General features: G+C 45.9%; 1 protein-coding gene across 3 annotated transcripts in view; it reads left to right on the top strand.

The window, feature by feature from the left end:
* Positions 1–17877, top strand: part of klhl2 (kelch-like family member 2) — a 129482-nt gene that overhangs the window by 46915 nt on the left and 64690 nt on the right. For all 3 annotated transcript variants that reach the window (XM_038792110.1, XM_038792111.1, XM_038792112.1), the window contains one exon: positions 16233–16395. In XM_038792110.1, coding sequence (XP_038648038.1) covers positions 16233–16395 — 163 coding nt within the window. The remainder of the gene's footprint in view (positions 1–16232; positions 16396–17877) is intronic.

Raw genomic sequence — 17877 nt, forward strand, 5'->3', positions numbered from 1 at the left:
TTGCCTTCATTCTATCGCACGCCAACATTTTATTGGCATAATCCCACATAACTACCCCATATCTCCTCATCAATGTTAGTTGCCAGGTCTCTTTCCCAAGACTGCAAGGTACCCAATGTATTAAAACCGGATCTAGAACACAAAGTATCATTAAAACTTGGTAATGAACTGTTTAGGCTCTGCAGAAATCAGGATTTTTTTCCACTGGGGAATCAAGGTGCAAAGTTGTCTTGTTAAAGATAACGTCTCTAAGTTGCAGACACTTAATAAAGGAATGTCTCAGGGTATCAAATTGTTTGCATTGCTGCTCAAAGGATGACCAGGAAGCACCACTGAATACATCTCCCAGTCTACAAATGCATCTATCTCTCCCAAGTATCCAATCCATCGTCTGCAAGATCTGGCAGGCGAAAGAGTGGAAGTCAGTTTAGATCTCCCTTCTAGTTTATGAACCATCATTCAAGCTCTTAAGCGTATTAATAATATGGTTTTCACACCTCGCAGAACATGACTAAAAGTCCCCACAAAATAACAAGACCCGTAATGGGTAAGCCGACTGGTCTACTTCAATATTGAGCCATATGGCGGTAAGGCCCTTTCTAACCCAGTCCCTAATAAACCTAACATGAGAGGCTAACTGGTACAGTCTAATATTAAAGATCCCCTTGGGACCTGGGAGCTGCAACTTGGTGAACTTTAGACGAAGCTTCTTTTATTCCAAATAAACGAGCCAATCAAGCCATTAATCTCTTTTTCAGAATCTAGCAGACAAGATTGACAGCATGTGCAATGAATACAACCATATAGGCAACACATTCATCTTAATCAAGGATTACCCAACCATTATATTAGAAGGAAGGAGCAACTAGTCAAGTCCCATCTAATAGGTTCAATTAACTAATTAACTGAGGAAAATTGGCCCCACATAGTTGTTTAGAAAAGGGGGTACTTGCAACATCTGGATAAATGAATGCCTAGGGGACCAACTAGCAAGAGGGGTGCTGGTTTACCGCTCCACTCTCTAACTGGCATAGTTTCCGACTTTGTGAAATTAGACTTGTAACCCGAGACGAGGCGGTGCTAATACCACATCAATGATGGCGGGAACGGAACCAATGGGCTTCGACATAAACAGCAGTGTATCGTCAGCATAACGCGTAATCTTGTGCTGCTTCCCCCACATCACGGCCCAGATATCAAGGGATCTTGCCTATTGCCTCTGCCAAACACTCTATGGCCAATGTGAACAGCAAGGGGGATAGGGGCGACCCTCCGAGTTCCTCACTGAAGATCAAAGCTCTCAGATCTATAACCATGCATGAGCACTACTGCCAAAGGCCTGTGGTACAACACCTGAATTTATTTTAACATGTTCCTCTCCCAGCCCAAATCTCCACAACGTAAATGTTAAGTAATTCCACTCCACTCTGTCAAAAACGTTCTGTGCATCCAAGGATATCATTAACCCATTCAATGTCTGCTTCACTACCTCCTTAGTGATAGCAATCATCTCAAGGTCCTCACCTGTCATAGCCTCATTTCTATCAGTCACTGGCATGTTATTTGTGTCTTCCACTGTGAAGACTGACCCAAAAAACCTGTTCAGTTCCTCAGCCATTTCCTCATCTCCCATTATTAAATCTCCCTTCTCATCCTCTAAAGGACCGATATTTACCTTAGCCACTCTTTTTTTGTTTTATATATTTGTAGAAACATTTACTATCTGTTTTTATATTCTGAGCAAGTTTACTCTCATAATCTATCTTACTCTTCTTTATAGCTTTTTTAGTAGTTTTCTGTTGCCCCCTAAAGATTTCCCAGTCCTCTAGTCTCACACTAATCTTTGCCACTTTGTATGCTTTTTCCTTCAATTTGATACTCTCCCTTATTTACTTAGATATCCATGGTTATCCTCTTTCTACCATCCTTCCTTTTTGTTGGTATAAACCTTTGCTGAGCACTGTAAAAAATCGCTTGGAAGGTTCTCCACTGTTCCTCAACTGTTTCACCATAAAGTCTTTGCTCCCAGTCTACCTTAGCTAGCTCGTCTCTCATCCCATTGTATTCTCCTTTGCTTAAGCACAAAACACTAGAATAGAACAGTACAGCACAGAACAGGCCCTTCGGCCCTCGATGTTGTGCCAAGCAATGATCACCCTACTTAAACCCACGTAACCCGTATCCCAACAATCCCCCCATTAACCTTACACTACGGGCAATTTAGCATGGCCAATCCACCTAACCCGCACATCTTTGGACTGTGGGAGGAAACCGGAGCACCCGGAGGAAACCCACGCACACACAGGGAGGACGTGCAGACTCCACACAGACAGTGACCCAGCCGGGAATCGAACCTGGGACCCTGGAGCTGTGAAGCATTGATGCTAACCACCATGCTACCGTGAGGCCCAAACTTTTTCCTTCCACTAGTGTTTGATTTTACCTTCTCACCCTCCATCTGTATTTTAAATGCCACCATATTGTGATCGCTCCTTCCGAGAGGATCCCTAACTATGAGATCATTAATCAATCCTGCCTCATTACACAGGACCAGATCTAGGACCGCTTGTTCCCTCGTAGGTTCCATTACATACTGTTCTAGGAAACTATCGCGGATACATTCTATAAACTCCTCCTCAAGGCTGCCTTGACCGACCTGATTAAACCAATCGACATGTAGACTAAAATCCCCCATGATAACTGCTGTACCATTTCTACATGCATCAATTATTTCTTTGTTTATTGCCTGCCCCACCATAAGGTTACTATTTGGTGGCCTATAGACTACTCCTATCAGTGACTTTTTCACCTTACTATTCCTGATTTCCACCCAAATGGATTCAACCTTATCCTCCAAAGCACCGATGTCATCCCTTACTATTGCCCGGATGTCATCCTTGAATAACAGAGCTACACCACTCCCTTACCATCCACTCTGTCCTTTCGAATAGTTTGATACCCGTGGATATTTAACTCCCAGTCTTGACCATCCTTAAACCATGTTTCAGTAATGGCCACTAAATCATAGTCATTCACGATGATTTGCGCCATCAACTCATTTACCTTATTCCGAATATTACGCGCATTCGGGTAAAGTACACTTATGTTGGCTTTTATACCTCTGTTTTGAATCTTCACTCCTCGATCAGTAACCTCTCCACGATCGGTAACCTCTCCTAAGTTATACTTCCTCTTAACTTTTCTCCTAATTTTCCTTGTCGTTGAACCCATATCTTCATGTAACAACCTGCCGCATCGCTTATCATTTACGTTTTTACTGCCCGTTTTATTCCTTTTAGTATTACTGGGCCTATTCATTGAGCTCCCCTCAGTCACTATACCTTGTACTGTCGCCCTTTTTGATTTTTGACTATGGCTTCACTGCCTTACACTTTCCCCCCTTACTACCTTTTGTTTCTGTCCCTGTTTTACTACCTTCCGGCTTCCTGCATTGGTTCCCACCCCCCTGCCACATTAGTTTAAACCCTCCCCAACAGCTCTAGCAAACACCCCCCCCCCCCCCCCCCCCCGGACATCGGTTCCAGTCCTGCCCAGGTGCAGACCGTGCGGTTTGTACTGGTCCCACCTCCTCCAGAACCGGTTCCAATGCCCCAGGAATTTGAATCCCTCCTTCTTGCACCATCTCTCGAGCCACGCATTCATCCTATCTATCCTGGCATTCCTACTCTGACTAGCTCTGTGGCACAGGTAGCAATCCTGAGATTGATGCCTTTTTGAGGTCCTACCTTTTAGTTTAACTCCTAACTCCCTGAATTCCGCTTGTAGGACTTTGTCCTGTTTTTTTTACCTATACCGTTGGTGCCTATGTGCACCATGACAGCTGGCTGTTCACAACCCCACCCACCCCACTAATGCCCTGCAGCCGCTCCGAGACACCCTTGACCCTTGCACCAGGGAGGCAACATACCATCCTGGAGTCTCTATTGCATCCGCAGAACGGCCTGTCTATTCCCCTTACGATTGAGTCCCCTATCACTATAGCTCTGCCATTCTTCTTCCTGCCCTGCTGCGCAGCAGAGCCAGCCATGGTGCCATGAACCTGGCTGCTGCTGCCTTCCCCTTGTGATCCATCTCCCTCAACAGTATATCTGTTTTGCAGGGAGATGACCGCAGGGGATAACTGCACTGCTTTTCTACTCTTGCTCTGTCTGTTCGTCAATTATTTTCTATCTCCCTCAGTAACATTTACCTGCGGTGTGACCCAACTCACTAAACATGCTATCCACGACGTCCTCAGCATCGCGGATGCTCCAAAGTGAGTCCATCCGCTGTTCCAGAGCCGTCAAGCGGTCTAACAGGAGCTGCAACTGGACACACGTCTTGCACGTGAAGGAGCCAGGGACAGTGGACGTGTCCCTGAGCTCCCACATCGCACACGACGAGCATGACACGGGTCTGGGTTCTCCTGCCATGTCTTAAACCTTCCGTTAATTTGTACAACTACAATTCCAAAAAATATATATACCAATGAAAATAAAAAAAATAAAAACTACTTACCAGGGATAAAAAGCACCCCCCCCCCCCCCCCCCCCCCAACCTCTTCCCCAAAAGCTTCAAATTCCCACCTAGCTTCAAATTCCCAAACTCACTCCTAGATGTGTCTCACTCTGGCTGTGTCTTCTCTGGCTCACTGTGAGAACTCAAAGATAGATAGGAATGTAAATTGTGAAGAGAACATAAGGAGGCTACAAAGGGGTATAGATTGGTTATGTGAGTGGGCAAAGATCTGGCAAATGTGAAATGGTCCATGTTGGCAGAAAGAATAAAACAAAATGTGTTATCTAAATGCTAAGAGATTGCAGAGCTCTGAGATTCAGAGGGAATCTGGGCTTCCTAGTGCATGAGTCAAAAAAGGCTAGTATGCAAATAATTAGAAAAGCTATTGGTGTTATTGTTTATTGTGAAGGAAATTTATTGCAAAAGTAGGATGATTATGCTTTAGTTGTACATGGCATTGGTGAGATCTACATCTGGAGTACTGTGTACAATATTGGTCTCCTTATTTAAGTTAAGATGCAAATGCGTCAGAAGAAGTTCAGTGAAGGTTTAGGCTAATACCAGGAATGGGTGGTTTGTCTTGTGAGAAAACATTGGAGAGGTTAGGTTTGTATCCGCAGGAGTTTAGAAGAGTAAGGTGACTTGATTGAAGCAGATCCTGAGGCGGCTTGACAGGGTTGATGCGGAAAAGATGTTTCCTCTTGTGCGAGAATCTAGAACTAGGGGCTACTGTTTAAAAAATAAAGGGTCACTCATTTTAATACAGATGAGAATTTTTTGTCTCTCCCAGAGGGTGGTGAGTCTTTGGACCTCTCTTCCTCAAAAGGCAGTGGAAGCAGAGTATTTGAATATTTTTGAGCAGAGTGGGATGGATTCTTGATTAACGAGGGGGTGAAAGGTTACGGGAGCAGGCAGGAATGCGGAGTTGGGGCTAATATCTGTTCAGCCATGATATTAAATGGCGGAGCAGGTTCGAAGCATCAAGTGGTCATATGTTCAATAGGATTGAAGTTGTGTATAAATCAACCTGGATAAGAACGGCAACTTTCCTTTCCTAAACGATGTTAATTAATTGGACTTTTATGACAATCTGACAGTCTTGCGTGTTTACTGAAATCAGTTTATTTTATTACTACTGAGGTGAAGTTTCAGCTCATGTTCTGTGGCGTTTTAGTCAAATTCAGCAAAAGGACCAAAAAATTGTGATTAAAATTGATGACTGTGTTAGACGGACAGTGGCTGAATACAATTGGGAACTCCAAGCCTTGAATAATTTGAGTCAATCACCATGCACTGAAAAAAATTCCCCCTCTTTGACGCTTTGTTAAAGTTTGTTTTCTCCATTTTGGGTTACTGTCTTTTGCACTACATGCCACTTTATAAAGTATTTTGCACCTTGTTCCCTGTCAATTAAGTTGTTACTAGCTGCTGGGAACACTCTCAATGATCAGGTTGATTTTATTTGGTTGTAAAATTTCCTCCTTCCTGTGAGAAAGCACGTTCGCTAAGATACTGCAGCTCGCATTAGAATGACAGAATATGCACAGTTATAAATCCACATGCTACCACATAATAACAGAACAAAAAAAAATCAACATACTGTGCCACCAAGCTAGTATCTACAGATTTATTTTGTCCTGCATTCGAACAGTGCTTCCAAATGCATTTAGCGTTTTCAGGGTATTAAAGCTTATTTCTGGAAGCTTCAAATAAAAGCTTGTCTGTTTGGGGTTTAAACCCGTTTCTAGGTCGTATGATCTGAATAACAAAGTTTGAAATAAGTTGGTCCACTTTTAGAAATATACTGAAAACGGTATCGTGGTTCAGCGACCTGACGTGTTCACACAAGTTCAAGTGGGAAACAGGGCAAATACAATAGGCTGAAAGGGGAAGTGAAGAGGACAATAAAATCAGCAAAGATAGAGTTTGAGAGTAGAATGGCATTTAACATAAAAGCGAACCCAAGCATCTGCCATCGACATACAATCGTAAGAAGGGGGGGTAGGGGGGGTTCCTGTTGGGGACAAAGAGGGTGACATGCTTAAAGGTGCAGAGCAACATTAGAATACTAAGGCCGGGATTCTCCGCCGGCATGATTCTCCGTTTTGCCAGCACCCAGGGGTTTCCCCCCAGCTTGGGGCTGCCCCACAATGGGAAACCCCATTGACCGGCTGGCGTAAAGGAGAATCCTGTCAGCAGGTCGGGGCAGAAATGTGGCGCGGCGGAGAATCCAGCCCTTAATGTTCACTAAGGCCTGGGATGTTGAAAAAATATCGCTAAAAGTGGAGATGGTAGAATTAATCCATGGGGTGAAGAATGTACTGGAAAGGCTGGCAATGCTTAGAATGGATAAGTCACCCCCTGGATGGCTTGCACCTCAGTATGCTAACGAAAGTGGGGTTGATGATGGCCTAAGGGCTTGCCATAATCTTCCAATCTTTCCAGATGTGGGAAAAGGTACCAGAGGATTAGAGAGTGGCAAATATTCAAGGAAGGGCGTAAGGGCAGGCCAGTTGATTTAACATCCGTGACGAATAAGGTTTTAGAAAGAATCACCAGGAAAGAAAATCACCAGGCACTTGGGTGTTTGAATTAATTAACGAGCGTCAGCACAGATTTGTAAAAGTTGAACAAGATCTGTCTAATCTAATCTAATTAATTTTTTTTAAACACACTTTTTTAAATTCGGTGTACCCAATTAATTTTTTCCAATTAAGGGGCAATTTAGCGTGGCCAATCCACCTAGCCTGCACATCTTTGGGTTGTGGGGGTGAAACCCACGCAAACATGGGGAGAATGTGCAAACCCCACACGGACAGTGACCCAGAGCCAGGATCGAACCTGGAACCTCGGTGCTATGGGGCAGCAGTGCTAACCACTGCGCCACCATGCTGCCCCTTAATTGAAATTTTTGATGAAGTAACAGGGAACGATGATTAAGCGATTGCAACGCATGTTAGCTGTCTGGATTTTAAGAATGTGTTTAACAAAGTACTACACCAAAGGGCTGGTTGATTAAACTCGGGCTCATCGTCCCCTCCGATTATTGCTTCTAGAAACCTTTTTTGGTATATGTAAATTACTTTTTGATATTGAAACGCAGAGTAAAATTAAAAAATTTGTCAAAGGTGCTAAACTTGGAGATATGGCAGACAAATGAGAATAATACTGATCAGCTGCAACAGGACAAAGCGATGGTGACTGAATGCATAGACAAGTGGCAAATAGAATTAAATACCGAGAAGTCTGAGGTGATGCATTTGGCAGAAGGGATTTGGAGAGGCAATATAGACCAAATGGCACAGTGTAGAGGGACATGGGGCTTGGGAGTTTCATGTGCATGGATCTTTGAGGGTGGCAGGACATACAGTGAGAGGAGTTATCAAAGCAAGTGGGACAAATAGAAAATGCTGGAAAAACTGAGCAGATCTGGAAGCATCTGTGGAGAGGGAAATGGAGTTAACTTTTCGAGTCTGTACGATCGTGCAGAGCATATGGGATCTTGGCTTCACGAATAGAGGTATGTGTGCAAAAGCAGCGAGGCTTCGCTGAACCGGTATGAAGGTCTGGTTAGGCCATTGCTAGAGTATTGCATCCAGTTCTGGTCAGCAGGAAGGATTTGAAGGTCCTTATGAAGGTGCAATAGTGATGTACCAGAATAATCCCAGGGAAGGGGCATTTTAGTTACAAGGTTGGCTTGGAGAGGCTGCAGTTGTTTTTTGGGACAAGAAGATTGAAGGGAGATTTGGTACAGAGGTGCACAAGATTATGAAAGGTTTGCGCTGAAGAAAAATTGTACCCATTAGCTGATGATCCTTGGTTTGGATCACTGTCCGTGTGGAGTTTGCACATTCTCCCTGTGTTTGAGTGGGTTTCGCCCCCACAACCCAAAGATGTGCAGAGTAGGTGGATTATCTCGCTAAATTGCCCCTTAATTGGAAAAAATAAATTGGGTACTCTAAATTTATTTTTAAAAGCTTGCTGAATTTTCTCCTTTTCCCCTCGCCCATCTCGTGCCCCCATGCTTGATGCCAGCATACGCTCGGATCAAATTGGGAACTTTCTGGATGGTATGTACAGTTAGCCTGAAAGAGGAAACATTTCTATTTCTAACTATTCTAAACATACAGAACGACTCTCGCACGAGGCGCCCTAGTCCCAGTCACATAGGACTTCATGCACGATGCCCTCCCAAACCCGGGGACTGACTCTTAAGATCCATCCCTCCCCAACCTGATTGGCTGACCAATCCCTGACCCTTCCTCCCGAGACAAGTCTACCGATCAGCCAAATCCCATCGACTTACCTTCTCCCTGGCCTGTCCATTTCATTGGGCTCTTTAAACTCACCTGCTTTATGGCAACCAGTGCACTAAAAAAGAGGATGTGGCCTCCCTGGGTTTGCTGGAGATGTACTGTGCTGTGGTCTGCAGGGACTGAAGATGCCAGGTGGCTCCAACCAGCGGAGGTTTCAATGAAGCTTTCCAGAGCAACTAAGTGCACTAAAACACTTGTAATTCCATCACTAGTATGAAGCTATGGGCCAGGATTCTCCGACCTCGCGCCAGGTTGGAGAATCCTGGGGGAGGCGTGAATCCCGCCCCAACGCCAGATGCCCTATTCTCCGCCGCCGTTTTTCGCGCGGCGGTGGGATTCCCGACATGCTGGTCAGGGACCATTGACAGCGACCCCCCGGCGATTCTCCGGGCCCCGATGGGCCGAGCAGCCGTCCAGTTTTGGCCCGTCCCGCCGGCGTGGGTTACTCGCCTAGCGCTCTGCGGGACCTGGCAGGTAAGAGTGCGGGCGGGTGGGGTGAGCCTACCGATCTGCGGGCGGGCTTGATCCGTGGGGGGACATCTTTCCTCCGCGCCGAGCCCCTATAGGGCTCCGCCATATTGTCCGGAAATACGCTGGCCGGTCTGTGCATGGTCAGAAAAACGCCGGCCGTTCTGCGCATGCGCGAACTCGCATTTGGTGCCGGCTGGAGTGGTGCCAATCTCTCCGGCGCCCACCTCGCCCGTTTGGAGAATTCCTCACTTTCGGGGGCTGGAGTGGTTGGCGCCGGTTTTCCCGCCGACGTGGGCACTTAGTCCCCAGAAGGGAGAATCCCGCCTGTGGTCTGTTGTGTTCATTCTTTGTGTGCTAGCCAGTTAGTGAATTTTAGCAATTGCACAATGACAGCAGTATTACATTCTGTATTTACATGTATATTGCGCATATATAGTGGCGACTGCAGAAGAGAAAGATGAGGAATGGAAAATGTTTTTTTTGGCATGCCTGCCTTTATCAGCGGAGCTGCGATTACGGGTTACATAGTGATGAGAGCTGTACTATGGAGATATTGAGTTGCCTTGACATTTAGGACAAAGCATTTGGACTTCTGGCAGCATGCTCTATTTTACAAATCTGTAATCTGTGTGTATTAGGTAGTCCTTGAAGTTAACTGATTTGAAGTCAGGACGTCAGAGAGCCTTTCTGCTGACTTGCAGTATCGACAGTCAAGCAGCCCTTTTCTGAAATGCTGCTGGCTTGGTTAATAAACCCATTTTTGGCTGAGACCAGTAACGTGCAAATTTAAACCCAGGCTAAGTAGCCAATATGCATGGAGCTCTTCGGGAGTGGCAGAATGAAAAATACCACTTAACCATAAGAAATGGCAATAACTGACTGCTCACTCCCCCGGCAGCAGCATGGGCGTACATCGTACTCCATCCAGTTTTGCAGCAGATGCATTTCAATTCTCTGCAACTCCAACATATTAGATACTAAGGCCTTTTATATAAGTGAACACCGGTACTCGTATCTTGTCTCTAAGCAATACCTTCCATTTTCTGAACTGTCAAAGATTTAGTAACCCCTTTTGAAAACATTTGGTCACCCTTGACACTTGTATTTTGCTTGTTTTTGGAAAGCTGGGCCACACTCTCAGGATGTTTCCCATTTAGTTTAACAATAGGTAACCATACATCTCAGATGTCATAAAATCATTTCAATTCACCCCATCAGAGGTCAGAATCATTACTCATTACTTTATTACACATATAAACATAAAATGCTGGAAATACCCAGCAAGTCTGGCAACATTCCCAGAGAGAGAAACCGGGTAATGGGCGCGATTTAACAGTAACATTTCTAAGTGTCATTTTGGGTGCGGTTGGTGAGGTGTTCTTCAACAGCCTTGTTGGTGAGGTCGCGGCCTGTATTTAATGGCACTTAGTTCTGAAAATTAGCCCCCATGAGCTTCTCGCCATCATTGGCAATCTCGCCGTCTGATTCGCTAGACTCACGCCTCAGTGTCCAGCTGCTAAACAACGGGGAGCTGCTTTCAAATGCTCCCTCACCATTCCCTCCCAGTCAACACACGAGCATGGCAGTGCACAGACCTTCTCCTCGCTTTGGGGATGCCATCCTCCCAAGGCTTCTTGACCCTGGTTAATGTGAGATGGGGCATCCTGGTCCCATGAGGAATCGAAGGACCAGCAGCAAGGCCACCAATACCGCCTGGAAGGCAGTGGCTGAGAGTTCAGGCAGCATGACCAGGAGGACCACTGTCCAATATAGGAAGAAGACAAACTATCTCCAATGAGCTGCAAGGGCAAGTAACCACCTCTCTCTTGACATCTGCCACCTTGCACCCTCTCTGCATCAAATGTTTGCACTTGTTCCTCAGATCCGGTACATTGATCTAGTCCGCAGAGGTGAGGAGCCACTGCCCCTTCACCCAGATGACCTGTCTCAAGTGAGTTCATGTCAGACAAAATGATTCTTCCCTCTCACTGACCACATGTCCATTGTCTCAGGATCTCCATCTAATGGCGCTGGGCCATCCAGAGTCATCCGCGTGCACCCCCCCCCCCCCCCCCCCCCCCCCCCCCCCCCCCCCCCGGCCACCCAAGAGATCACCTTTTGAGGAGACCCACATCGACGTGTCACAGCTATCACATCCACCTTCTATCAGCGCACAGACACACACCTCTGTGGGCGACGTTAGTGTACAGGCTTCCGGGGCACAATTTGGTGAGCACCACACAGTTGCTGATGCACATCAGGTGAAGGCAGGAACATTCCAGGGAGTCAGCAGTCTGAGTCCCAGTCAGATGCCGAGCCTCTGGACAAGGTTATCCCAGAGCTGATGCAGATGCGAAGACACAGCCGTGAGATTCAGGAGGGATTGTGAGCAACATTCCAGCAAGTGAATAGCCAATTGGAGGAGCTCCAAAGGCTACGGTGCAAGAGATGATGCCGACAATGTGCGGCACTGAGGCCAACACTGCTAGGGTGGCGACTGCAGAGGAAAGCTTGCACCACAAGGTCAGCGTCGAGTGGTGGTGCCCAAGCCACGGCTCAGTTCGTGACGAGCATGTCTGAGGTCCTCAACATCGTCCCAGTCACTGAGGGACATGTCCCAGAAGCAGGTGGACATTGCCAAAGCACTGCAGACCATGGCCCAGTGACTGAGGGGCATCGCTGAGGGTGCCAACACCATGTTGCCGACAATGGGGAGCTACCAGACTGGCAGAACCAGGTGGTGCAGAGGCCTCTAGTGCTCACATCAGCTGCCTACGGGCACTGTGAGGGAGGAGGAAGTGCTGGAAACCAACCCATGGCTGCCACCAAGGACACGATGGGTCTCCCGTTCTTGTGAATCCCTCTCTCTTGACACTGGCACATCTCGAAGAAAGCGGGCAGAACAGGGTGACACCTGTGACACCAGTAAGTTGGACAGGACCCTCCGGCTCGAGGCCTTCCACAGAACGTCCAAGGGCATCAAAGGTCACAGGGCGTGGATTTTCCTCTGATGTGCATCCTGAGGACACACCTAGACGTAGCAGTAAACCACAAAATCAAGAAGAGAGGAGAACTGAGTGGGCACTATCTGTAGCGAGGGGAAATGGAAATTTCAAATGTTCACTATTAAAACATGTACAGTCTCTGTAATTTTAATCTTCACCAGTGGGCCTGCCTGCAGCTTTAACACAGAGCACCAAAGGTGTTCATCTACCCGGATGCAGAAAAGGCCTTCTTTTCCATGTCGAGTGGAAGTACCTCAGAGGTACTGGAACAGTTTGGGCTTGGTCCAGGATTCGCCACCTGGGTGAAACTCGTGCGAACTAGTACCACCTGTTCCAAATACCTCCAGCTGCTCATAGGCACAAGGCAGGATGTGCACTGTCCCCGCTTCTGTTCACTCGAGCAATTAGGTCATTATCATGTTCAGCAGGTGCATAATGTTCAATGCTAGCTGCCTACCCTTGATAAAGCCCATCTGGTCCTCTGCGACTAGCTCTGGTATGCAGTTCTCTATTCGCCTAGGATTTTGGCCAGGAGCTTTGCATCCACATTGAGCAGCGAGATGGATCTATAGGACCTGCAAGGGAGGGGCAGAGCTGGAGGGATTCTGCTTTATAGATACTGTCATATGTGTGGAGGGAGGTAGGAAAGGAGGGGTGGTGTGTGTGCAGTGGATGGTGCTGGGGTGGATTGAGAAGATGTGTTCGCACGCAGGAGAGGGCCTTAATTGAGTCTCCAGTTAACCAGGGAATAGTGAGCACTTGGCTGAAACGTGTATGAATAAATCAAATATTTTTGTTAAGTGTTTATTTTCATATTTATGTGATGCATTATATGTTCATATGTTTATATGCTGAAACAGACAGTAATTATTAAAAATTAATTGTGAGAAAAAAATGATACAATAGCAATAAAGCAGCATTGTATGTTTACTGGCATCTGGACCGGGATTGTCCAAAAACGTGGCTAAGTGTTGACGCTGGCGTAAACACCAGAGTGTTTCACCCCAGCGCCAACGGCGTCTGAGTGCTCCGCACTGCTCCAGCTGCCGTATGCGGCCATGCACTGCTGGCTGCGGGTCTGTGCATGCTGTTGCTCTCTTTTAGTGGCTATAAATATGGCGATTAATAAGGTCGCCTTTCTTAATCTCAATTATGAATATGCTTTCAGAGTTGCCAGGTATCTCTTGATACCGCCACAAGGTTCAACCGAATACCGATCAAAGAGCCAATACACCAGTTAGTTAGTTCAAAGTCAATGCTACTTTATTTACACACAGTATGATTTACTCATGCACACTAACACTACAGGCTAAACTATGTCTATCACTAACACCTATACTTAACTTCGGGTGCCCACTTAGGTCAGAGGAACAGTGGCCGTTGTTCGGATCTGAGGCTGTTGGGTTCGAAGAAGTAGCAGGAGGATAGCTATGGTCGTCTGTCTGGTAGCGAGAGTCGAACTGGAACTTGCTTCTGGTGGTGCAGGTGGAAGGGTTTCTCCAGTTGAGAGCCGAATCCAAGAGGCTGATCATATGGCGGGGGTTCCTTCATGTACTCGGGTTGGGGGGGGGGGGGGGGGCGCTTCGCGCGCTTTTGGGTGGGCCTTAACCTTGGTCCCAATTAATCGGGCCACTTCTCGATCACTGCCATCGATCTGAGCCAATAAAGGGGCGGGTGCCTTGATGGCTGGGTGTGTCCTAAGTGGTCGTTGGCCTTGCTTTGTTTATTTCGTCTTGCTGGGGTAGTGGTGCCGGAATGTCCGGGATGGTATCGGCTACCTGAGCACCAGTCTTTGTTCATCCGAGATGGGCCATCAATGTGCAAATCGGCCAAGAGTTTTGGTTCTGTCTGCAGTCTGTCTTTTAAATACACATTCAGGCTCTGTGCCTGCTTGTTACTTTGCATTGTCCATTTTTCTCTGTATGCTCTGCGAGTGTCCATTTTATACGCTGGAAATGGCCATCTCAGATGGCTACAATGCACGAGGCGGCTGGTTCCGTGCAGGCGCCGCGTAACATGGCGGAGCCACACAGCAGGCCGGCGCAGAAGAAGGCAGGCCTCCCCGCAGATCGCGTGCGTCTGCCGATTGGTGGCCCCTGATCACGGACGTGGCCGTCGTGGAGGTCCCCCCCCCCCCCCCCCCCCCGAGACTGATCCCTCTCCACCAGGACGGCCACAAGCAGCCGCGACGCTGAGCCCCCGCCGGGTGGAACCATACGTGAACCACGCCGGGAATTGCGTCCCGGTGTCGGACTCGATCGCGGGTCGGAGGCCCCATTCTCCGCGCCGAGCACCATTTCGGCTCGGAGAATCCCGGCCCAGGTGTCACATTCATTTTCAAGTGTTTGAATAGGTCCCATTGAAAAATCGTTTGTAAAACGTTGGACCAGATAATTTGCACCACTCGTCGAAGTGCACTGACACCCCCCCTGACAATTGAAGTACACGCATACATGAGTGTAAAGGTTTGTCATACCTGTGCTGTCTGTATGGTGTGACAAGTTACCAATTGGATGTGGGCTAATGGCAATCCTGGAACTGCATGCTAATACAAAGAAGGAAAGACCGTTTGGTGGAAGAAGTAGCAAATGTTTGGGGGGGGGGGGGGTTGCGGGTGGAAGAAACACCCTACTCACCAAGTTTTCGTCTAATTTTTCCCCTAGCTGAAAGCTGTGATTCATCTGGGGTACAGTTCCGAAGGTACTAGTTAGCCTCTGATATTGTGACTGAATATCTGGTTTTGATGTGTGAACCTGGCTCAAGTGATTGCCAGTGAAATGAATCAAAAACAGAAAATGCTAAAATGCAGAACAGATCAGTCAACATCTTATGCAGGGAAAAGACACTAGATTCTGACTAAGGTTTACCTTCAGGATATTAACTTGTCTTTTTACAGCTGCTGATTTGAGCTGTGTGTTTCTGTTGCTCGCTGTTTTTGTTTCCCCATCAGAATCCGCAGCGTTTATTTAAAAAAAAAAAAAAAAATTGACCCGTGAAAAGGCTGTTGGCAGGGACTATAGGGAATTCCTATCCTGGCTGTGAACCAAAACTGTTTCTGGGCAACTGTTTTTGCATGTGTGTACTCTGGAATAGGACTTCTGACCTTGCTATTATTGTAAGCCTCTTTGGACTGGGGTTGTTGTTGTTAAATGTAGGGTCACATTTGCAGCCCTCACTGCAATCAGACAAGACCACAGACTGAAATTTGAACTTGGACCTTCTGATTGATGTCCCATGCTGTTGCACTGGGTGGTGCCCTTAACCATTTTTTAAAATTTAAATAAAAAAAAAAAAATTTAGAGTACACAATTAATTTTTTTCCAATTAAGGGTAATTTAGCGTGGCCAATCCACCTATCCTGCACATCTTTGGGTTGTGGTGGTGAAATCCATGCAAACACGGGAAGAATGTGCAAACTCCACACGGACAGTAACCCAGAGCCGGGATCGAAACTGGGACCGCAGCGCCGTGAGGCAGCAGAGCTAACCCACTGTGGTGCCCTTAACTAGTGAGCTTGATAAAATGTGATGTGATATTCTGTGCCACTTGGTGGACCTGAAATTCTACATTGCTACTGGCACACAGGATATGAATTTTAAAAAGCTGTAAGGCTCATCAATTATCCCATCATAAGCTGGATATGGCAACTTTGTGTGGCATTCGTTATACTAACAGAACAACAATTCTTCCCTTGGAAGCAAAGAAAACTGGACCAATTTGAAGAGAAGCTGCAAAATGTGCCTAACCATAAGAGAATCAAGTAAAGAAATTCATCCACCATGAGTCTTTAAACATGTGTTTGTGTTGTCAGTTTATAGGATCCTTTGTATGTGATGTCTTCCTGTCCAATTGTGCAGTATCTTTGATTGTTCAGATGTTGATGTCCTATGACAAATTGCAATTTGTTACTATTCATTAACAGGTATTACTTCCAGCAGCAGGATTACTGCAATTACAGGATGTGAGAAAGACCTGTTGTGATTTCCTGGAGTCCCAGCTTCATCCTACTAATTGTTTAGGGATTCGGGCTTTTGCTGACATGCATGCCTGCACTGAACTCTTGAATCAAGCCAACACATATGCAGGCAAGTGATGTCCAAAAGAACTGTCCTTTAAGCCACATATGGCCAATAATCTATTCATTATGCATGGAATTTATTTTTTCTTTATGTATCTAAGAGAATGCCGGTAATCGTACTGACGCTGAATGTCAAAGCAAAGATTCATCTCTTCAGCTTGATGGGATGATTACGGCAACAATACATTGAAAATTACACAAAAAAGCATTTATTCTCTTCCCCATCTCCTCTAATTTCCCCAATTGTTAGGGAATAATTACATAAGCAGTGGCTATCTTCCGTTAGGTTGTCCGAATCCGAATAGTCACAGTTAAACAGGTTGGGACATTTTTCATCAGAAAAGAGAAGAATAAGAAATGACCTGAGAGAGGCCTTCAAAATTATGAAGGAGTTGGGCAGAGTAGACGGGGAGATAAGTGGGCGTGACTGAACGGCATCGTCGCGCCTGACTCTGTGATGCGATGAGACCGTTTAATCGCGCAAGTGCCTCGCGAGGTTTACGGCGCTCTGAGCGCCTCACTAGATCTAACCAGATCTTGTGTGATGCCGCGATCTGGATCTCTCCCTCGCTAGGAAAGATCCAGATGAATTGAGTAGTTGAGGAATTGAAGCTAGGACCCTTTAGCTTACATGGCTCATTACCACACTGAATGCTGCAGTTATCAACCAAGTGGAGTTTTAAAAATAAAAGAAAGTCTCGACATCCAGAACAATTTTGTGTTATGTCAACTTCGCTAGAGATGATTAAATACCAAGTTAATTAGCACCCAGTTCATGTATCCCCCACAATGTTGAAATTACATTTTTATGTTGAAAGGTTTTTTTGGGGTGGGGTTTAAATATTATGCAATTGTCTATGTAGGATTTGAAAAACTTTACAACTAAATAATCATAATTGCTGTCTTGGGGCTTTGTGCCTTTCGCATGGTCATAGCCTGATTAATGTATATATTTGTTGCTATGCTCATTTACTGTGTTACAGCTTGAAAACTGATGAGCACCATTGTTCAAATTATTCAAATTGATATAATGTTCCACAAGTAATATTTTTGTGTGTTAAGTACTTGAAATGGTGTTTTTGTGGTGACTCAATTTATTAATTTGCAAATGACTGCTGTCTTTGCTTTGACATACAAAAAAAAAACAATTCTGTCAATCAAACTGGTCGTTCATGAATACTCCAAAAACATTTACTGCTCATATAAGTAATGATTTATCTCAAATATTAATAAAGTTAAGTGAACATTCCGAAATGATTAACTATTTTGATTTTTGGCTTGGATTTATTTTAACCCATATGGACGTTTCATTATTAAACCTTATGCTGCACAGCAATTTTCACTTTCTCCTAATCCCAAAACTCTGCTGATATCTGATGTCTGCACAGATTTTCTAGCAGCCGGTGATTGGATAGCAATCAGGAGCTGTGAGAGATCCTGGCTGATTATTATCTCTCTGTTGCAGAGGTGCTGACTTCAGTTGTCGGTT

This window comes from Scyliorhinus canicula, chromosome 3 (assembly GCF_902713615.1).
Source record: "Scyliorhinus canicula chromosome 3, sScyCan1.1, whole genome shotgun sequence".
Taxonomy (NCBI): domain Eukaryota; kingdom Metazoa; phylum Chordata; class Chondrichthyes; order Carcharhiniformes; family Scyliorhinidae; genus Scyliorhinus; species Scyliorhinus canicula.